The 23,790-nt window shown below is 42.3% G+C and overlaps 1 protein-coding gene across 5 annotated transcripts in view; it reads right to left on the reverse strand.

Moving 5' to 3' along the window:
• The window catches only part of plekhg5b (pleckstrin homology domain containing, family G (with RhoGef domain) member 5b), an 81,260-nt gene that overhangs the window by 19,488 nt on the left and 37,982 nt on the right, over positions 1–23,790 (reverse strand). For 3 of the 5 annotated variants that reach the window (XM_085144954.1, XM_085144953.1, XM_085144955.1), the window contains exons 3-8: positions 6,311–6,452; positions 5,219–5,318; positions 4,922–4,982; positions 4,559–4,650; positions 4,331–4,467; positions 2,096–2,262 (exon numbers count right to left, since the gene is read on the reverse strand). In XM_085144954.1, coding sequence (XP_085001080.1) covers positions 2,096–2,262; positions 4,331–4,467; positions 4,559–4,650; positions 4,922–4,982; positions 5,219–5,318; positions 6,311–6,452 — 699 coding nt within the window. Of the gene's footprint in view, positions 1–2,095; positions 2,263–4,330; positions 4,468–4,558; positions 4,651–4,921; positions 4,983–5,218; positions 5,319–6,310; positions 6,453–18,700; positions 23,294–23,790 lie in introns of those variants that run through there. The other 2 variants (XM_085144958.1, XM_085144957.1) reach the window with 2 other exon arrangements.

Here is a 23,790-nt window from a genome sequence, read left to right on the forward strand (position 1 = left end):
CAGATAAATATTGAGGAGCTTGACCATGTAGGGCCCTAAAGGTTAGAACTAAAATTTTAAAATGAAACCTAAAATTTACAGGCAACCAGTGAAGGGAGGCCAAAACTGGAGTGATATGAGATCTTCTCGATATGTACGGTAACATGCACTCAGGTGAGGAACACACAAAGGGGTGGAGGGAAACATTTCCTGTAACTGTCCCAGCTGTCAAAGCAGCTCTCCATTGAATCTTTGATATACAACAGTGTGCCCCGATCATAAGTATTGGTGGCAGAGACTAAATCAAAACACAGGACGGTAAAAATAATATTGCAAGTGACAATAGCGGCCAGTACAAAACTATACCAGCGAGCTGTACTAGCGGCACAAGCGGCCGAACACAGGCGCCATCTTGCTTCAAACACTCCCCGAGGTGCGAGTGAAGCTGAATCAGCTTCAGTCCGCACCAGGTGCCACTCCCGTCAGCTAAGAACAGGATAGTGAGGCGAAAATTCACACAGGCTCACCAAAGTGGCACAGTTTGGTACCAAGTGGAATACTACCTGATCATTGTTGCTGATCATGTCCATCCCTCTATGACCACAGTGCATCCATTCTTCTGATGGCTGCTTCCAACATTGTAACACAACATGTCGCAAAACTCAAATCATCTCGAACTGGTTTCTTGAACATGACCATGAGTTTACTGTACTCAAATCACCAGATGTCAATCTGCTGGAGCACATTTGGGATGTGAAACTACTGCTACTACTAGCCAAGTGTACCTAATAAAGGAGCCAGTGTGTATATCTTAATATATTTATAATTTTCAGACAAAATAGGCCACTGACCTCTCACCCAAACAACATTTTTTCTTTTAAAAGTGTCATTCGTGACTGTCACATCCACTCAAGGCATTCCCACATTTTTAAGCAGCGTCTGCATGCAATCACAGTTTAACACAACTCAGCTCTTTATGGGATTTGGGGACCTTTACTCTTCTCTGCAGAAGCTCCAGACAGAAAGTGTTGGTACTTGTCTTTTAAGAACAAGACCCTTAATTGATGATCAGTCAGCTCTAAATTCAGAACAACACAAGCTTTCCAAACAGAGACATGGAGCTAAGCTAGTTTGCAACAGACAGTTGTTTCACGTGGCAAAAATCTGTGGTTGCAATTAGAAATAATAGCCTGACTTTGCCTGAAATGAAAAGCCCATTGTTTCAAAAAATCCAAAAGGTTCAGGGAGAAAAATCTGCTACTGTTATCGTGAAGTATATCGAAAGTTTGGGACATGTCCCAACATTGCACGGGTGGGTGTTTATTGAGCAGCGTCGCTATCTGATCACATTATATTGCGTTCTGGGAAGCTGTTAGGAACATTTTTCAGGATTTTTTGCAGACTAAACAGTGTTTCAAGCAATAATCAAAAACATTTCACAGATTAAGGGAGGATTAGATACAGTGCCAGTGCTAAAGCCTGACTAATGTCTATTTGTGCTAAAAATCAAAGTTTGCATGCTGAAAACCGTTTCGAGAGCTACAGCGAGCACATTATTTGCCACAACTTGAACCCGATGACCGTCTGCACCATTTCCAAGCTGCGTGTTTGGCAGCCAAGTGGATCGGGATCCTGCAAGCCTCTATTGGCCTTTTAGCATCACTCATCAGTAACAAAACAGGCGCTTCCTGGTGCTGCAGGAAGAGCTGAAGTATAGCAGAGAGAGTTCCTGAGTGACTCATCATCATGTGAGATTCAAAGGTTCAGTCTGCAGTACGATGCGGCATACACATACATGCACGTGTGCTCATAGATGCACAAAGAGCTGGCAGAAGATTTGAGTCTGGCAGAAGGCTCAAATAGATGCCCAAGATTCTGCAGTGCCGATAACGCTAATGGAAGACAATGAGGTCATAATGAGATCGTGATGAGATACTAGGAGGAGGAGGCCATGGACAACAGAAACAGGTGATATGGAAAATGATAAAGCTTGCGGCACAAAAACAAAACCAAAAAAGATGAAGGGCGTGTCGATGTGCAATGTGTTGTTCACAGAGGTGGTGTTCGAATCTAATCGTTTTCAAAAATTAACCCCTTTGTGCCAAACGTAACTCACCAACAGATCTATGCTTTCGCGGCGTCCGAGAGATCCATGCTCCACCTTCTCACTGCCTGGTGCGAGGATGTAGGGGCTCTGGACTCCAGGCGGCTTCATGTTGGGCAGGCTGAGAGACCGCAAGTCCTTCACGCCCTGCTCCACCTTCAGCTCATCGCCTGGCCGAGCTACACAGAAGAAAGAAAAAAAAGGTCAAGCTGTGTGGAAGAAATACTGGAAAAGTCTTAAGTCATTATTTATCTTTTATAGCAGAAAAAATGTCAAAGGGTTTTCTCTTCAAACTGACTTTTGTTCTGAGTTTGGACTTTTTTTGAACCCAACAGTATGGGGTGTGATGGTTTTTCTTACATTTTTACAGCCTCTTAAAAACACAGTAGACGGGTTAATACAAATCAAATGTTGGGCTTAAATTAAACCTGCAGTCAGGGGTAGGCAATTCCAGGCCTCGAGTGCCGGTGTCCTGGAGGTTTTAGATGTGTCCATGATCCATCGCAGCTGATTTAAAGGGCTAAATGACTCCTCAGCATTTCTTGAAGTTCTCCAGAGGCCTGGTAATGAACTAATCATTTGATTCAGGTGTGTTAACCCAGCGTGGAATCTAAAACCTGCAGGACACCGGCACTCGAGGTCTGGAGTTGCCTACCCCACAGTAGTGTGTTTTTGGGTCACTTTGGGGCAGTGGAAACTTCTCACCTTTCAGGTAAATATCTTAGAAATCATGCAACAAAAACAAATATCCCTGGTGAAAGTGCTCACTTAAAGAGAAAACCTAAATACTAGTTCTAACTAAATTCATGTTAAAGCTCAGGAGAGACCGTGATTCAGACTCGAGCAGAACAACATAGATTCTCAGACTTCATGCGACCGAACAGCTGTGAACTGTTTACCTTTGACCTCTGTATATTTTTGAGACTGTATGTAACTCCAGTCTGTGGTCAAGAGGTGAGAGAGTGGGAGGGGACAATTTCAAAGAAGAGCAATTACTCGTGGTACTGGATCTCATTATGAGCGGCTCTAATGGGCCTTTCATCTAAAAGCGAACCAGCGGAGAAGGAGCCATTTCACCCAGTTTCCACCCTGGAAAAAATTAGGGAAAGTCTAAAGACTCATATCGCTGTTTAGTCAGTGAAATTTGTGAGAATTGAACAGATCAGTGACACATTTTCCACGTGTAGTTTTAATCACTAGTATATTACAAAAGACGCAGTCCACTCCTTTTTCCTGCTTGTCAGAAACACGGGTGTGAGAGGAAACTGGCCAGCTTCATTCGTCTCGATTAACCATTGTTAAAAAGGTACAGAGGTAAGAACAGTGCAACATCTAAAATACAGCTGCCGAGGATGAGACTGCTCGGTTTCTAGGAAAAACAACAAAAGCTCCGCTTTTCCTGTGGGCCGTTTCATTGTGCTATTGAAATTGATTTAAAGAGGTTTCTTACAGTCTTTTTTTTTTGTCCAGCAACTGAATAACTGACCAAAAAAATATCCTAAACAAGCTGCGGACCTGCAGTTATGTTGGCTATTTTACAGAAAAGGGGAAATAATTTGATTTGTTGATGAGATTCGCATGATCTTTATTTGCTTTACCGAATCTCATGCGATCAGCTCAATAGTCATTTACAGGCGAAGGGCTGCAAAATGCATCAAAAGAATGCATTTTCTGCAATTAAAGGGGAGACATTTGGCAACATTTGACTTTGTTCTGCTTATTATTGGGTTATTACAAAAAAATAAATCAACCTGGGACAAAATTTTTACTGATTAGGATTTTTAAAGTATTGCACAAGATGGATTTTGGTTGCTTCAATCATATCACAGTGAAATAAAGCTTCTGCGTCTTTATGGGAAACATATACTCGGGATTCATGTGAGGGGTCACAGGAAATATGATGTGGAAAAAAAATCACAGTATTGCTCTTTTGGCCTCTGTCGTGCTGATGATTAGTGGGTTTTTGTAGAGGATTTTCAAAATGAATCTGATAATTTAATACCACATTCTTCACTGCTCTTCCTCAACCTTCATCTGCCCTTAAACTCGCTCTGTGTTCAGGCCAGTTTCTCTTTGTAATAAAACACAGCCATAAATTTTAGTCTTGCATATCTAAAAAAAACCTTTCATTGCTGAGAAGTTGTTTCATCTTCTGCAACAGTCGACAGCGATAAATCAGCCACAAGCGCTATTCGTACGAATCGTGACTCATAATTCGACATCACTTAAGTACTTGTTTGGTTTTACCTTTCACTTTGAGGTAGTGTCCTCCAAAACGGTAGGCCTCGAAGTTGAGGGACAGTGGCGTGTTAGACTGATCGAGGAACAAGTCCACCCGGGACAACTCGATGCCGTTCCTTTCAAACACAGGACCTAGAACCTCTCTGGTAAGACGTGACGAAGAGAAATAAAATGTAACTATGATATAAACTGTTTTGAAAAACTTTTTAATTCAGTTTTTAACACAATGCTCACCGCAGTGTCTTCTTTTTCATAGCAGGTACAATTTCTGTTTTTATGTCCACATTGAGGTCAAACTTGAGGCTGAAGCACTCCTTACTGGGGTCCTGCGGGAAGAACAGAGGGACTGTGAGTTTACACAGGTGGGGCGGGCTGTCCGGCTGTATGCAGGCTCTCAGCAGAGCCACAGGGGGGCTCCTTCATACTACACTGCCTGGCTCAGACAAAGAACAGCCTAGAAGGTGCTATCACGCCATGTCTTGGTACAGAGAAAAATGGCAGCTGCTGTATTTAACAACTCTTTGTCTCTATCATATAATCTTCCTGGACTCCTTCCAAGAACACAGCATGGGTTAAAGTGTTTGCATGACATCTTACATCAGTGTGTCGTCTCCGTGGTTTCTTTTTCACCAGCTTCATCCCCACCGTTTTACGCTCCCTACAAAACAGTCAAACACATCATCACCCCTAACATGAAGCAGCACTTCAAAAAAAAGCCCAACATATGAGAAAGTGCCGTCTTCATCTGTCTGCATCACAAATTTTAATGAGATCTGACAGGCGACATGCTTTATGGCTCCAATTTATCCTAGAGCATGCAGGGAATAAGAGAGGAAAAGAGGCAAGCAGGAGGAAAACTGGAACACTGGTATGACATAACAGAGGGTTACTGACCCACGGTCACTGCTCCCTTCATCCTCTTCCTCCAGGTCCGAGGGGGGGCTGGTCCGTGGGGGACAGGAGCGTGTGGATACGTTCCGAGCCAGGATGGAGGCTAAAGGTTAACAAATCACAGCAGTCATTCTCTGTGTTGTTTCACAACTAAGTTAACCTTTATTGTAACAAATGTTAATTTGCATTGTTAATAAACAGAAAAGTGGTAGTTAATTCAACTTTTCTTAAAAGTTATTTACTGCAAAAGAATGAAAAGATCATTTTTCTGGTTTGTACAGCTCTGTCTGGATGATTGTTGTAAAATTCTGCTCTCAGTCTATGTAAATGGTAACAGTTTTTACTTCAGATATAGAACAAAAACATAGCATCCTTCGACAAACAAGGAAGTTCGGTGACAGTTACCTGCAGTTCCTGCATTTCCACTACATCGTGGTTTCTTTTTGCAAAGACATATAAAACCAAACAAAACAAATCTCTACACTATAGATCACATCTGGCTTTGGCACATTTCACTACATACCACATATCACTTTAGGTCTGAGATAAGTTTAGCGAGCTATGCTGAGCATTGCTGTGTCATGAATATGACCCTTTATATCTGTTTAAATCACTGTTGTAACTTATTCATTCTTCCATTCACAGCATGTGTTAAAAACAATACAGATTCTCTTTTGTATGGGCACGTCGCTCGTCCGTACATTTAGGGATGCATCCCTACAAATGTCCATTCAATTCAATTTTATTTATATAGTGCCAAATCAGAACAACAGTTGCCTCAAGGTGCTTTGTACGGTAAAGTAAAGGGTTGGACAGTTTCTACAAAATAACTGACTGGAACTTTGCTGGCACGATTGAAGCCAAAACTGTCTGCATAGAGTGGAAGACAAATTTTTACTTCAACAAAAGTAACAACGCTCACTCAAATTACAAAATGTGGAATTTCGCGACAAACGCACGTTGAGCTGTGCAAGAGGGAAATGATTTACACGATCTGCCTTATTTAGACAATAACAACAACTCGAGTCCTTGACATTTACGCAGCGACATCCTGCTCAGGGAGGGATACCAAATAAAGAAATCATGCAAGTCTACCTTGAGGTTGCAAGTCAAATCGGGGGTGCCGGTCAAAGTGCATGTTGTCTGAATTCTCTGAATGGCAGCGTGAGTCACATGACTCACACAGGTGGAGGGGGCTTTTGCTATTCAGGTCTTGACAGTCTGGGTGGTGACAAACCTAAACACAGAGAGCAAAAGAGGGGGGGAAAAGAGAAAGTCAGAACAAAATAACTGCCAAGGACATAAAGTGTCGGCATTAAAATACAAAAACAATTTAAATGACTCGGTCAAAGTAAAAATGGCAAAACAGTCACACACACTTGGAATAAACAGCTCCCTGCCTGACTATTGTTTCAGTTACAATTAAAATGACCACAGAAGCTGTTGTGGGCATTCCTGCGGTTTGGCGACTCCCACCTTCCCGCCATCTGTCCCTCAGCGGCATGACAGCTAATTGAGTTAAAGTCAGTTTTACAGCGCGTGTGCTGACATAGGACCAGCTTGTCCTGACCTAATCCTTACTGGTATCCCCAGAGGTGAAGCAACAAAACTGACCGCAGGTCAGCAACCGCAACACTTCCAGGCCAGAGAGCTCAAGAAGCTCCATAGCTGATGCAACATGCAGCAGAAGGCTGCAGGATTAAAGGATCTCCTGGCCCAGACATATACACCCACCCCACGTCAACAATGGGCGGCGAAGCACTGGGGGAGCTCTCCGTGTACACCTCCTCACTCCACCCTGTGTCCCACTCACCATCACCCACGCCCGGCTCAGGAAGCGTGAATGTATGGGGAGATACAATGGAAGTCCCGCTAATGTACTTCCTGTCATTGTTTCCATGTACTCATGAGGAGCAGTGTGTCTGTGCAAGTGTGTAAATATGTGTGTATGTGCACAGCAGTGATTTGAGCACAAGCTAGACCGACTAGCTGATATGTAAACAACTATAGAAGGCAAGCGGTGGATGCCATACCCATTACATGAGCCTATTTTAGGCAATAATATGCACAAAGACAATACATCAATAAAGAAAGGAGTTTAAGAGGACAAAATAGACTCAGATTTAAGTACAATGTTCCCAGGCTTGGCACTGTAGCCTTACGTTGTGCACATGGGACCTGAACTCTTTGAAAGTTGGCTCCATATCCAGATCAGCGGACACCAGTAAACATTCAACGTGCCCCCTCTTTGGTCTGCTAATTCACAGTGCAGCCCTGTCAACCCACACTGACAAGCTGCCTTATTAATCCCCTCCTCTCAATGTCTAGCCAGATATAATCGCAGATTTTAAGGAGCAGATCGCAGAGCTGCAGGAGGACAAAAAGGGGGGAGGAAGGGAGTGAGCGGTAGGGTTAAGGAAGGGTGAGGAGTCCCGGTGAAGATATAAAGGCAAGGCAGGAAGGAAAAATAAAAAAGGTCCATCCAGAAGCTTTTCAGAAGTACAAAGCCCCCTAATCTTGCAGCCTAATTGGTGCCTGTGCTCTGTCAAAGCCATCTGACGGTCCTGCAGAGATTAAACAGCCCCATAAGCCGGGGTCTTCTTCTCATTTTCCTCTCCCCAGCTCTGTCGTTTCTGTCCTCTGCCACCACCAGCGTAGACTCTTCCCTTCCTCCGATGCACTCGTGGTCACTGTACCCAGACACAGCTTCAACCAGAGAAGCTTTAAATAGAGACTACAGCGAGAAAAAGAGCAGTGAAGTTAATGAGAGAATGGCCTTTTGTACTGTAGTGAACAGACATGAGATTAAACAGCAATTCCAGTTAATTAAAACTTGATTTTTAGAGTTTGGGTTGTCATACTGAAACAATTGCAGATAGTCAAGCAGGTGTGTTGCTAAAGTTGCAGACAGAAATGATGGTCATACTCATGAATAAAAGATTTCAGATGTAAAAACGCAGACATGGGTGCTGATATTCATATTAAAAGTCATCACATGAGCACTATTCAGTGATAAAGATTGAGTAAATGGACCGACCTAGTTAGCAAATAGCCGTATCCGCAAGCATTGCTCACTTTGTGGTGACTGCGGTGAAGGAGGACTAAAAGAACAGGCAGAACATTTCTCAATAGCCACAGTCGATGACGTTCTGTAACTTGCAGGTACAGATAACTGCTGCGTCTCACATCTGACTCACTGACCTCACCTCACCACTCACCAGCTAGAAATAAGTGATAGAAAGTTGTTAAAACATCGCATGCTTATGCTTCTCTGAAGTGAACGTCAGCGCACACACATTTTCGAACAGCAGCGTCAAATATCTCATCACACAGAGATGCTAAGTTCTCCATGAAGTGTGGAGACACAAAGAGAACCACACTAGAGAAATACAAGCAAATCAGAAGCCATATTTAGACAATAAGATAGGTAGGCCCTCCACGCTATCAAGTCAGGGCGTTCACATTCCTGCAGGAACTAAAGCAGCTGGGAAAAAAAATCGGATGCTTTAGCCAAGATAAATGGTCCATCATAGGATGAACTAATGCCTCTCCTGGTGAACCAAAAAGAACCAACTGTTTAACCCTTTAAGACCTACCATAGAACCAAGTCCGCCAGAGCTTATATTATATTTTTACATGCTGTGGAGCCATTTTTGGGAGCATTTCAAGTTGCTATACATCAATACAACCATTACAGCCTAAATTTTAATAATATGTCTGCATTAAGTGCATAGTAATTACATAAATTGCAAAAAAGTGCAATAAACTACAAAAAAATTGAAAATCGTTTTTGTTTTTTTAACATATATTTCTAGTTAGAGAAATTTAAGAGGCTTATCCCTCAAAACTGTAAATACAAAAAAGTTGCACAAAATAGTTTCCCACCACAGGAAATTTATTTTGAGTGTCTTCATAGTTTTATTTTTGAAATATACCAATTTTTATATACTGCAGGAAAAACAAAAATAAATATTATAATGCAAATTTGCAAAAAAAAAGCAGCATATGCATCAAAATAAACTATTTCCAGCAGTGCAATATGAGTCCTAAGCATCCCAGAAACGACACAGAAAGTCATAAAGTCAAACATAACTTTTAAAAACACCAGTATAGGCTCATGAGGCCCTGATAGTAAAAAACTACATTTCCGCAAAATGACATCACTTCCGGTTTCGGGCAGGACATGGCGGACATGCGATAGTTCGCGCTGATGTTTTTGTTGCTGCAAGTAGTTTTTATGCAGTTTTTGCAAAGCTATATGTGGAAGGAAACTGTGACCGAGGACAAGCTGATGGCATAAGATGTAAGTACGACTCCTCCGGTTTCATATGCAAAAAAAATTATTGCGCTAGCTTACGTGGTTGCAGAGCTACCGGGATTTAAAAATGGTTGCGCAAAACGGAGCGTGCCCGCTCTGACCGGCTTTAAAGGGTTAAAAAGTCAAATAAACCTAGAAAAGCCTGTAATCTCACAGTCATCACAAGATAGATTTAGCTATCAGAGATATGTAGCAGTTCAGGATATGTGCAGCTGAGATTTTTGCAATACTGAACATTCCTATCGGACAGTTATTCAGGTACAGCCTGACTTTTACGAAGCATTTCTGGATACGGATCAAAATGGAAAAAGGTGGAGGAGGGTACAAATGAAGTTGGAGGTGGCGGTGTGAGACAGCTGACAGGAAGCCGCGCGTGCCTCGGACGGTGAACGTACGAGTGCGTGCGAGACAACATGTGTCATGTGAGTGCGTCGCGTGAGTCCCCTGCGTGCCTGCTCTCAGATCTGCCCGGATTAGTGGGGTAGTTCGGGGCGGCATGACTGCAGATGAAAACGCTGAAAACACAAACACACACACACAGCCCCAGCTTCGCCCCCTTCCCCAACAGCTGAGAATACACACAGGCCCCAGCAGCGGCCCCTCGACTTGGCTTTCCAGATCCGATGCCGCGTGGCACGCGCTTATGCATCCTTGCTTTCACACGTCCCGCAGCTTGCCAATTCTCCCCACATGCATAATTGAACGCACAAATACAGGCATGCCTGCTCAAAAGTTGTGTCATCGATGAGCCGCACAGCAGTTGTTCAGCTGTAATAAAGCTGTTTTTGTTTGAAAGAAGATGACTCGAGTCTCCTGAGGTGAATCAGGATTACTTCAACACAGTCGTCCGTGCAGGGACACACGGTGAGGCTATATCCACACACGCATACGTGACAGCTGAGGATTATTTTATTAAAGAAAAATTGCTTTACAGAACATTAGGCTACTTCACACAGTCGACCTTAATGACATCACAGTGGGGAACGGTTATCTTAAGTTTAAATTCACATTTCTTAAACATGATTTATAATTAAAAGATGAAACTTGTGGGTTTGGAGCCACATCAGCCAGGCAGTTTAATTTGGCTGCGAGCTCCTCACCACCACCACCACCAATAATTTTGGTATCCTGAGGACAATTTTATAAGTGCGGACAGCTTGCCACATCCTCACAAGCTGGTAATAACGCTTAGTGCATCATATAATTCCGCACACAGAAAGGCAGCAGACCCAGATTACAGATCTGAGCGAGTGTGATACGAGGCCCATCCATCACAGGGCTGCTTTAAAGACAATCTGCTCAGTAAAAGCCAAAGCTACACTCCTGCCTGTCTGCAACCTGACTTCAGTTCCCCCTCAAACCTTACTCAGCCTTCCTCCGGAACAGCTTGTCCTGCCAGAGAACACCTAGCGCTTATGTAATAGCACGCATCACTGTGTGTGCGTTTGCATCACGTTAAAGTTGGAGAAGAAAAGCAACGAGATATGGCTCCTCTCTGTGTGGTCTGAAAGAAGAGGGGGAAAGAGACTAATCCTAGTTTTGTTCTGTAAGTGTCATTAGGAGGTAGAGTTTGATGGGAATTTATCAGCTATTCAGAAATGCTGAAAACTAACATTATAAATACAAAAAAGAAGAGTTACTTATTAGGTTGATAAGCTTAAAACTTGATAGAAGACTACACCAGTCTACCCGATTCATCTACAAAAATACCCAAATCAGCGATTATCAGTGGTGCTACAGAGTGATTTTTGTTTTTAATCACAGACCCTGGCCCAGTGTAACCCTGTTCAGGAATGTTTCATCCACCGCACAGTAGACAGCCCCGGATGGTTTGAATCGAAAGAGCTCAGAGAGGACAGGTGCGCTGCTATAACCAAATGTCCTGTACGTTTGCCAAATCAGTCAGTTCTTCTTCATGTGCGCTGTCCCGGCGCTTGTAAAACCACAAGTACTGTTTGAAGTCGCTGAAAGTACAGATTTAATCCCACCCTTATTGTCGCCTGTCAGAGTTGACACCACACTTCAAAAGAGTTGAGCCAGCAAGTTGAGCTTTGTGCTTTGTCAGAATTGTTCTCACACAATGCGTTTTATTTTTACAAGGGAATCCTGTTTAAAATGTCTCATCGGCTGGTTTTGGACGCATACGTCTTGGTAACTTAAAGAGCAGCGCATAGGCGAGCTGTACCATGGGAACCATGCATGACTGTCTTCAAGCATTCCTTGAGGCAGCCTCAAACAGGCTAGACCCAGTACAGACACAAGTTCAGAAGGAGTGCATTAACCCCGAGGCAAAAGCGAAACATTTTTGTAACATAATAGGAATTTGTTACAAATGATAGGAAGTTGTGATTTCTGATATTTTTCAATTGAAAACAGGAGCACCGGTAACAGCTTCAAGAAGACATTTGGTAGACACCCAGAAGAAGAAATAAAAAGGAAACCCATTATGCTTTTATTTTTTCTGTCATATATGCTTTTACAGGGCTACACATGTGTTAGCCTTGGGTCTATGTGTTAGCCCTGCGACAGACTGGAGACCTGTCCAGGGTGTACCCAGCCTCTTGCCCTAAAACAGCTGGGATAGGCTCCAGCACCCACCACAACCCTGAAAAAGATAAGCAGAAGTGAATGGATGGATGGATATGCTTTTACAGTGGCGGATGCTCATATTAAAAATGGCCACAAACATTCGTTTTCAGGCAGTTTTTCCACTCTTGGCTCTGTCAAAGAGAAGGGATATTTCTAACATGCTTATCTCACACATACAGCTCCGGCTATGGGCAGAAATCCTCGTCCCACCTGCTATTCAAACCATCTGTTGATGAGGGGCAGCCAATCAAAATAAAGCTGACTGAAAGCAGCAGTTTTTCTGGCATGTCACACATCAAATGACAGGAAGAAGTTCACACCCTACACCACACAACTTTTAGAAATCATGACATACAGTTTTAGGTTTTAATTTTTTTTTGTTTCATCCTTTCTTTTCACTGTAGTCATTGATGTCCCAGCTGCAGTGGCTTTATGTGGAAATACAACTTAAATGGCTTGTTTCAGTCAGTGGATGAACTGAGGGGCAGTAGCTTAAGGTGTTTAAGAATAAATCGACTGAGCTGGGAATATAAAGGGTATAATAAGTCCCCTTTAATAAATGGTGTTTTACTTTTAGAGTGTGTGTATATTCCAGGGTGGATATGGACAGATGGGTTTATGTAATACATGTAAACGTTCTGCATCTGAGAGAAAAACATAGCTCCAAAAGGAATAAAACACGTTTTTTTCATTGCCTATTCCTACACAACACTCTTCTACTGCACCGACAGACATGGCTGTATGTAACAGTGGTGCCCACACCCATAGAACAAACTCAACTCCCTATCATTGTTCAAAGTGGTTGTCATCAACCACCCCCCACCCCGGCCTGTCCACCACCACACACACACACACACACACACACACACTATAGAGAACATGGAATCAAAGGTAGCCTGAATCAACACAAAACACTGTATGCTTCATATTGAGTATAATGCATAACACAGTTTGTTTAAGTTGAATGTATTGTTCGAGGTCAAGCTTCTGTCAGACAGTGAAGGAGCGCACTGCACTCCAGTGTTTGTTGAGACTGCAGGTGACATCTATGTGCAGTGTGTTTAATTACACTCGCCAACTTTGATGCTTACCATCGTTCCACTCCCACAGAAGAAGCTGTGTTAAGGTCCTGTCTTGACATGCACGCATTGACTGATTTGGCAGCTGGTCGAGATTCTCCTCCGCAGTCGGTTATTTTAGCCTCAACACCGCTGCTCATCAGTTATGGGGCTGGTCTGGATAATCCTGCTACAAGTCAACCTCTCACCTTCTTCCAGCTGTGAACACCCCCACACTCCTGCCCCCCCCCCCTTTTACAAAAACACGGAAGGAAAAATGCTCAAGTGCATCTCAATAAGCACACCTACGCACACAAATGATTGGTTAGCACCAGACCAGCAATAGTCATGCACAGTCTTGTTCAAATACTGCGACTGCATTTAAGGCAGTTAAACATCCAGACAGACTTTGGTCAGATGAACTCACACAGTCTAAAACATCAAACTAATTAAAGGTAACTCAGACACAAGAACACATCACCCGTGGTTCATAGTCTAAGGCTTAAAGGCAGATAACCACTGTCTGATTTTTTACAGTCAAATACACTTAAACTAATCTTTGACCTGTCTGCATAAATACAAGACACTACACAAACACAAGTGTACCCTATTTTCTCTGGGAAATTAAGTACATGGAGCTGCTGTACTTCAAACAAGCAGTTATTATATAATCTGAAACCTCTGCTGCTACTATGAGGGGATCCACTGGTTAATCAAAGATAACCGACTCGCCCCCTTTGTGGAACGGGTCACTGCAAATTAAAAAGTTTTTCTAAATGATCATTTTATCCTGCTCCCATCTACAGAGCAAGATGGTGTGAATAAGTCGCCTGAACACCTATGGGAGATTTGGGAGCACTGGTTTATAATAGTTTGACTATTATCAAAACACCAATTCAGGAAAAATAGTGCTCCATCCCTCCCATAGGGTTTGTGAGACTCGGAAAGGGAATCTGTGAGGTCACCTATTGGGGAGGTCACCTATTGGTTTGTGAAGTCGTGCCTCTAAGACTCAACCGGAGCATTTCAGCCATTGTCATCTGCACCAGAGACTGAGGCAGAGGTGGATCTTTTTATCAAGCTGCGTTTCTTTTTCAGTACCTTTGTCTTAAGAGCCCCTTTCATTGTCCTCTCGGGATTAAAGCACGCAGCCGCATAGGGCCTCCCTGTGAATGCTGGAGTGGGCCTACTTTCCTAAACATTACAGAGTTGCCATTAGCTGTGGCCCAGTAGGTGGGATTGAAAACAGCACAGAGTAAGGCTGCAGGAGATCAAAGAGGTAGCCTCGGCAGGCCAGGCCCACGTCTGATTTATTTCTCAATAAATAAACAATGCATCTGTTGAGGAGTGCCATTGGAGAGCCCCGCCGCCGCCACTGCTGCTGCTGCTCCTTGGCTCGCTTTCTTCTACTGCCATCTGTCCTCTGGCTAAGCAAAGGGGGCGGAGGAGGATAGCCAGGCCCCGGTTTTTTACTGCGGCTCTTATGCAACACGACTGTCTGCCTGTCTGCACGCCTGTTCCTCATTAAGAGACTCTCCCTCACCGTGGTACAGTACAGTCCTGACGCCTTGCACCCATATGGATTTACTCAAACAGAGGCACTTGTTGTGTTACAGCTTTCCAAGAGAGAGCCCAAGTGTGTGTGTGTGTGTGAGAAAGAGAGAGCAAGAGCGAAACCGTGTGTTCACCAAACGTATGTATACTCATAAAAAGGCCGACAGTGGTAAATTCTGGTGATGGTACTCATTCATTAAACAAAGATCAAGTGCAAGCAGGAGAAGCAGTTAACAAGGGATGATGTCATTCAAGGGCAAGTGGAAATAAAACAATAAAAGCAAAGATATACAGCCTAATGACCCCTACATGACATACTGCCGATTTAACCAGTGGACAGGTAAGAAGTGATCATTTATACTTTTACTGTGTTTGCAGTTTTACTACTTAAAACTAGTAACTGTCAGCAAATCAGCTGAATCATTTTTAATTCAGTTAACTGAAATTTTAGCAGATGTAAGTACTTAGCTTCTCCATGCCAACATTTTTAGGCACTTTTAAAAACCAGACACCTGCCAAGGGTTTTCATCCACAGCAGAAAGGTTGAAGGTCACTTTAGGATCTTTGGATGGATGTTCAGAAATTCTGTTTGCAATCCTTTTGAGAACAATGACACATTGTCCATGATTTGTCCTAATTTTATAGAAAGGTTATGAGATTTCTAAAATGATGATGGGAAAAAAGGGCCTTTTCTTTTTTTTTTAGATGTTGTAAAATACTATAAATAGCAGAAGACGTCTATAGCTGCATGTTTCTGGGAAGAAGTAAAAGTTCTCATCAGCCGAAAGTCCCTGTAGGAGCAATAACGAATTAGACTGTTCTCATTCCCAGAGCATCTGATACTGCCATTTTGAGGCACTGGTTTCATAGCAGAAGTGGGAAGGGTCTCACCCCTAACTAGCAAGGAACCATTGGCATCACATTTAAGCTGGCCCAAAGTACTGATATTATGAAACACAGTATTTAGTTCCTAAATCTAACCAACCAGTGAAAGTGAAAGCAAAAGCAAATTACTATCCAGTGAGGGAAAATAAAAAGGATCAATGTGACATGATATGAAAACTCCTTCCTGACATACTAAGGAAATACCCTGCCGACATCTTCTAAATAGGAGTTTATTTGGCACTCTTTAAAATGAGACACTTATGTACGCCTCTGACATTCACACTGCCACTGGGAAATCTTTTGCAGATCTTTGTTACGCCAAAGATTTCTAAGAAAATAAAGAAATGTTAACTCCCACTGTTTGTGTATAGCACTCTGTCTTCGGGGCGATATAGACCAATTTGGAGTGGACGTCACTGTTACGACACTGCAGCTGCTTGGGGGCGGAATAAAAGTAAAACAAACATGGCAATATTCTCAGAATAAGAACTGGACATAAGACAGAAATGGCAAAAATCATCTAGAATGCAATGAGAAATGCAGTGCTTGAGCAAAAAGTGGGGTAAACCCAGTGTACTGCAGGGTCAACACAGAGAGACAATCACACCTATGATCAATTTAGAATGACCAGTTTATTTACCAAGCATTTCTTTGGACACTGGGACGAGTGCTCGGAAAAAACATGCAAACTCCACCTTTGAACCAAATGGTGCACCTTGCGATATCGAACATTGTTCTCGTAAGAGCTCCATTAACAATAAAGTAAACAGTTTATTCAGTTTATCTTACGTTTGACATAAAACTAGGAGTGCAGGCACAACAATCAACCGCAGGAATATGAAATGTTTGCTCAGCTATGGCAAGTACAGCAGATCTCAGATGAAGCAGGAAGTCTGTCTGTAAACTGTGGTGGGTGTTTACACCAGAGAGTTTGGGTAATCACTTTAACGTGTTTTCTCTTCAAAATAAGCTTGTATGATCATCTCGCTGACGTGCCCCCCCCTCCTCCTTCACCACATACTTTGTTTTGTCAATGCTCTTGTGTCAGATCGCCAGTTAAATTGATAAATAAAGTCTAAATTAAGCTGAATTACGCCAAAAGTAGACATTTCGCAATCTTTTTATCAGGGTCATTTAGATTCTCACTGCAGACTGGAGATACCAGTAACTGTATACAGTATTTCTTAATGTCATCCTCCTCTGCAAAGTGACACATGATGAACAAGGACTGGATTTTCCCAGATTACATATAGACATTTAGAATAAATGGGCCTTTTCTGTATTACTAACTCATGAACATCATTTGTATTGCCACTACATGGAAAACTTTTTTTAAAGACCCAAGAAAAATAAATTTCTACTTCCTCTTATGGTAACAGATTAGATTAGAATGTATACAAATTATATTGGGTGCCGTTTCCATATATTCATTAACAGTGTTGGGAAGGTTACTTTTAAAATGTATTCCATTACAGATTACAGAATACATGCCCTACAATGTATTCTGTAACGTATTCCGTTACGTTACTCAATGAGAGTAATGTATTCTGAATACTTTGGATTACTTAATATATTATCATGCTGTTTACAACTACGTGAATGTACTATTGCTGTGTTATTTATTACTATTACTGAATTTCCGCGGCTCCGAACCGTAGTAAAGGGACCTCTGGCTAATACGGGTTCCTTGTCAGGCTCCTAGCCGAAAAATAGCTTTACTTTTTTGTTCTGGGTCAACTCTGCTTGCGAGAGACAGAGAGAGGCGTTGAAAGGCTGCTCCAACAGAACTTACTGTTTCGGAGGAAAACACGAACAAAGCATACAGTCGAGTTTTAATAGCTTACTTACAACTGGGCTCGTCAGGCACTCTTCTTGGCTGCAGTGGTTATTATTATATTTACATGCTTCCAGCTCCCGTTTTTGCTCGATGACAACTCGTACTTTTCGACTCTCCTTTTTCTCCCACCTCGCGCTCACAGACACATAACGAGTATGGCAGTCCATTCTCCCTGCAGCACGGACTACACTGCCCATGAAGCTACATTCTTCATTCTGCCTATTAGCTTAGCACAACAACAACAACAACAAAAAGCGCTCTCTCGCCCAGGAAACACGCAGAGCGTCACCCTGTAACCATGGCAACCGCAACGCTGCCGCCTGGAACAACAGAATGTAGCTGTCAAACAAAACAGTCCTGACCCGCGACAATATGAAACAGGAAAGTACCGCCATGTAATCCATTTATTTCAACAAAAGTAACTGTATTCTAAATACCACATTTTTAAACGGTACCTGTAACGGAATACAGTTACTCATATTTTGTATTTTAAATACGTAACGGCGGTACATGTATTCCGTTACTCCCCAACACTGTTCATTAACTATTCTGTGAATGACTGACTTGGGGATGCATCAACACGCTTTCCTTTATCATTTCCCCATATCACGTACAGCAGAGCACCAGACAAACCATCTAAAGGCGGAATGAGATCCAAAGCTTCATCTGTCAGCACACGGCTCTCCGAGTTTGCCACTGAAAGTAACAGACTCAGGAACAAACATGCTCACAGGAAATACAGCAACTCTTTTTTGGGGTAAAACAGACAAAGCATTCCAGAGAAAGTTATGTTTCAACATGCAATGAATTTTGCCCAAGAAAAATATTACCTCCTCATTTTTTCACAGCTCATTTTACTAAAGCGCCCCGCCAAGAAAACAAGAAAGCCAGCACTTTAAAAACCTACTTTTTTCATCTCCCTTACAGGCTGTATGAGTTTAAAAGAACATTAAAGTGAGCTAAACTGACTGAAATCAAATTATCTGACTGTCTTCAGCGGAAACGCAGCTGACCCCAACTTCTGCTACTTGGTCAAATATTTACAGGAAACCCAGATGACACATGCTACTGTCACAATGCTGTCAATGAGGAAAAAACAAAAAACAGAATAAAATAAAAACGCATGCCTCGTGAGAAGAAAAACACCAATAAATCCTCTCAGAGCTGAAGAACTAAATGACAGGCTCGACACCATTCACCATTCAACACCATCAATACAACTCCATGAGAAAAACACCACTCACCAGCAGCTGCTCTCTCTCTCTGCTTGGACAAAGTCAAGTGTACTGACTGCTGTCTCAGTCAATGCTGGCTGACTATGACGTAACCAGCCTTCCGATCCATAGCTTCAGGGCAGTAGAAGAGAGCGGGATAGACAGGAGGGCGGTGAGCAAGACCAAAAAAGGAGGAAGTGAGAGGAAGGGGGGGATTGGCTATTCTAAGTGAAATGAGAACTTTCAATGAACGCTGATTTGGATGCAAGATGTTCCGAATAAGACTTGGAAATTGATTATTTGGAAACCACTTCCAGTTTGGTATAAAGAATATGGAAAGGAGAGAACAGCGGTGGGTGCCAGGGTGTATACTGGTCTGTTGATATAAGAAGCAGATGTGAAATATGCAGACATACGAGGAAAAAAGTGCTGGTCTGCACAGATGTAGATGATACCTACACGCAGAAATAAGACAAGTACTGCCCAGAAAGAAAACTGTAACTGAAGGTCTGCCCACTTTGAAGTCATTAATTCCTCATATCATTCATTTGTCAAGCAAAGAAGTCCAAAAACTACTCAAACGAGATAAGTTTGCTTATTCCCATATAATGAATTCAACACATTGAGCTTATTTTGACTAGACAAAATAAACCATTAATTAAAAATCAGCCGGTGAAAGCGATAATGTCCAGATAAAGCCCCACGTGAATTCAAACTGCTAAAGCGGCGCGTTTCTCCCAGCTGTTCTGGGACGAGTATTTCACAAACGTATCTAACAAAAAGGAAAACTTAAAAGCACCATCACCGCAAAATCTAAGAAAAACAATCTACTTTATCTTTACCTGCCATAGAAAAACTCCACTCCTCAGCAAAGGTAACAGATCGATATCTCCAACGTCCGATAGGCAGCAGGTGGTGAAGGTTTTAGTCCCAAAGTGAACTGAACTTGCTGTATAACTTAAGTTTTTCTAGTTCCTGAAATAATTCAGAGTTTCAGGGTGACGCTGTTAATATGACACACGGCTGGAGTGTGACAAAGTTGAGAGGCTCCCTCTCTTTACTACAGCAGACACACAGACAGAAATAATCAACCCCACCCCATCTACTCATTCTCACCCAACAAGCTCACACATATCCAGGCTGACTCATGCAAACTCGCACTTAAACTCGTCTTTTTCCCCCTGAGCAGCGGATTGATTTTCCATCAGACAAGCTGAGATTTCGCCATCGAACTAAACGGGCAAATTACAGAATAGCTGCGTCTTCGTGCCTAAGCTCAGCTCCACAGCTTGATTTAGAACTTAATTTGAACTTTGACCCCACCGGAGCAGAAGGTCAAATGAGGGAGTTGAGTTTGGTTTCTTTCCAAAGTGCTGACCAGGGGGAGGAAAAGGAAGTAAATCTGTCAACATTGCCATCGGCACACTTTTAAACCTGCGTTCACGGCTCCCCGTTGTTCAGTCCCCGTTGTTCAAAAAAAAAAAAAAAAAACAGATAATGATGAAGGAGACAGGAAATCAAAAACAAAACAACAAAGATATTCAGGTATCACACATTTTCCCAATTCTTTTTGTCATGTTTTAAAGTTGAGAAGTTTTCAAAGGGACGATCCCCTATGTTTATATGTCAAAGCCATGAGATCACTAGATGGCTCCTGTGAGTGCTCAGACTGGTGAACCACATGTACAAGGTATCCTGTTACTCCCCAGAAACATCTGCGTGAAAAAAATAACCCGGATTACGTCACAGTGACATCAGCCGGTTTCACTCAACGCAAGTCTGAAGACGCATTTAAAACAAAGTCTGCAGCAGTCAAACTGTTTACAGTAATTTTGCTAGTCAGTTTCAGTCTATTGCTTTAGAGGAAAAGTGACAAATATTTGAGAAACGGTTTAGGAATTTCTGCTTGTTTTTATCTCACAGCATGAATTCTGGCCTGTTAAAACACGACTTGTGTCCAAACTAATTAACTATTTTTGGCAGCTCCCTTTTCACAAAAGGACGGCCACAGCGGGTAGCATGTTTGGTTTGGCAGATTTTTACGTCTCATGCCCTTCCTGACACAACCCCAAAGGGATTTGGGTCTGCCTGGAATCAAACCAGGGATCTTTGGCTTGTTTAAACCACTTCACTGTGGAGCCATTCTTTCTTAACTGATTAATTAATTAAAGGTAATCTGCAGATTAATAGGTGGCGCACTGGTGCAGTGTTTAGTACTGTCTCACAAGAAACCCTGGGTTCAAATCCACTGGCTATCTGAGGCTTTCTGTGTGGACTTTTCATGTTCTATGTGGATTTTCTCCAGATACTTTAACTTCCTCCCACAGTCCAAAGTCAGGTTAGTTAGTGGGCTTAAGTTAATTGGTTATTCTAAATTGGCCGTAGGTGTGAATCAATGCCTTTCACTCTGTGTTAGACTGGCAGCGTGTCACCCTGTTTCAGCTGGGGTACAGCTAAACTTGACAAACAGTTAAGAAAATAAATGGATGGAATCTGTGGATTAACAGCTATGACGTGCTACTTTTTTGTGTCCGTTTTTTGTTTGTTGTTTCAAATCAACGAGTCCTCTATTTGGCCTCTTAGGAGGAAAAAAAATCCCTGGTTCATTTTTTTTTAAAGGTTTGAACTGCTGACATTTAGTGACCAAACAAATTATTAATAGTGTGCAATGAACAGTCATTACTTGTAGCCCTAGTTTGGTGCGGTATGTGTAGGAGGGTGAAGCCTTGTGTGGGCTTGTAGTGTAACAGCATGTGAGATTTACAGCCTAAATTTCCTGTTACAGTCTGTTGCGCTGACCACCAACACTCAGCCCACTACTCTCTGTTCTGTTGTCATTCAGGTTAATCTGAGATGAGCCATGTTTAAATCCCCCACAATTAGCCAGCTCGCAAAAAAAATTCAAGACCCCTGAGGCTCGGGTGGGTGGGTGGGGGGGGGCACAAGAGAGGCAAGGGTAGACTTTGGTGAGGATCGAGTGATCAAGTGGGTAGGTCACAATACACAAACTCCACCTCTTCTTCTGTCACAACTTCAAAACAAGGCGACCTGTTGAATCTTTATCATCTCCGCCACCCCCCGCTGTCAGCGTTAATCAGGGGGAGGCTATATTTAAGAGTGGATAGCAGAGATGCAATTACCCAGAAGGATTAGCCCCCCAGTGGCAGTGCCATTGTAGAGGGAGCGGACTTCAGTGGCGTTCCCTTGATGCCTACCCTTAGCATTAACCCTTCAATAACTGTAAGCCCCGATTTTATTTCTTTAAATCTTCAAGGCAGTTGCTAAATAAAGAGGACAAAAGGAAGGGAAACGTGAGCATTAAGCTAACAAAGAAAAGCAAGTCAGCGAGAAGAAAAAAAGAAAAGACACGTAAGGAAAAAGAAAAGATTAAAAGACCAATAATTCACTGATGATGCTGCTGGAAGTTCCAGTTTCGTGTCTGGCTTCAATTGAGAGCAAGCATTACATGCTTCCACAGCCATAATAACACACATTAAATTAGAGATTTTTCAAAGCTTATTATCGCCTCTCTAACTAAGCTGTGCTGACTGCCACTCTCAAAGCATTTCATTAAGCAGCGGTTGTTTACATTCTCAAAACACTCACAACCAATAATTAGCAGGATTTGCCTTGAGAAGACTCATCGCATGCAAGGGAGGTGTGGGGGTTGTTTTCCCATCCCATCTCCACACTCTAGGCCTTTTCCTAGCGCTTTGAAGCTAGGCTAAATTGGTCAACCGTTTCCATAGGAGCGTCAGTCGGGTAGGTACCCTCTTCCTGTTATTCCCCAGTCCACTGCGATGGTGTTTCCTGACTGGGAACCTCTTGGATGGGATTGAACTGCTGTCCCTAATCCCCCTACACACATAAACTAGTGTTTGCACTTCCTGTGGAGACAATGTATGGACAGAGACACACATGTCATTGTCCATCTTGTTTGTTTTGAATGTCCATCACACTGATTTTCTTTCCACCGAGCTACGTCGACGGGCTTTTGCTTTTTCCCACATTTCACCGTCATCGCATCCGTACTTTGAGTCTGTATGAAAAATTAAGAATCAGCTGATTCTTTACAACCCATCTTCTCCTTTGTGCTCAAAGTGAACGGACCTCAGGAGCTAAAGTTACTTAATCAGTGTGATATTTTTTTGCAATGTGTTCTTCTCCATATTACGTCTTTATATTTTACAGACTATGTTAGAAGGTTATTTTGATACAGAAGCTACATGAATACTCTGATAACAAAATATAGGAAAAATGTGGCCTTTCAATATACCACAAATTGTTTTGATCCACCACTTTTCCCACATGGTGCTATGATCCTTAAACATTTACCCCAAACACACTTTGATGTTTTCTCCATTGAATTACCAGAAAGTAGATCAAATATCCAAGATGATAATTATTGTTTCTGACATATCCTATTGCATCTGATATTGCTGCTCAGGTTTGCAAATAAAGAACCCTTTTGCTTTAGACTGTGACACATGGGGTGGATGTAAAAGGTATCCAGTTGCAATTTTTAACAGATCTTGAACATGTTTTGAACTTCATGTGGATATCTCCTATACTTATGAAGTAATGAGGGCTTAAAATAGTAAAAAAAACAAAAAAAAAAAACAAAAAAAAAACGAAAGGAATTAAAAAATGCAAAATTTAAAAGACACCTGTGTAGTTTGAATATGTTTAGTTACAAGCCATCATAGTATGAGGATAAAAATGTTCAGGTCTTTATTAAAGACACAAAAGGAATTGTACAAAATCAGGTAGTTCATATAGCTGTGATGGCTAACCAAATGGCTATATCTGTTCATATAGCCATTTGGTAGAGACACTCCTTTGGTCATCCAGTCATTCATCCATCCAATTACTACTATTGGTCCAGGTCATGTTCCCAAGCCAGTTGAGAGAGAGTCTCTAGCGTGTTTTGGGTCTCGTGAGCATGTTCTGGATCTCCCCCAGGGTGACTCATACCCAATAGGACATGCTTGAAACAACTCATCCAGGAGTCACCAGAGACCCCCAAAACACACAGCCAAACCATCTCAACTGACTTCTTCTGATGTGGAGGAGTGCCGACTCTAGTCTACTCTCCAAAACAATCACACCTTGGACTTTCA

This window comes from Neolamprologus multifasciatus, chromosome 20 (genome assembly GCF_963576455.1).
Source record: "Neolamprologus multifasciatus chromosome 20, fNeoMul1.2, whole genome shotgun sequence".
NCBI classification, from domain to species: domain Eukaryota; kingdom Metazoa; phylum Chordata; class Actinopteri; order Cichliformes; family Cichlidae; genus Neolamprologus; species Neolamprologus multifasciatus.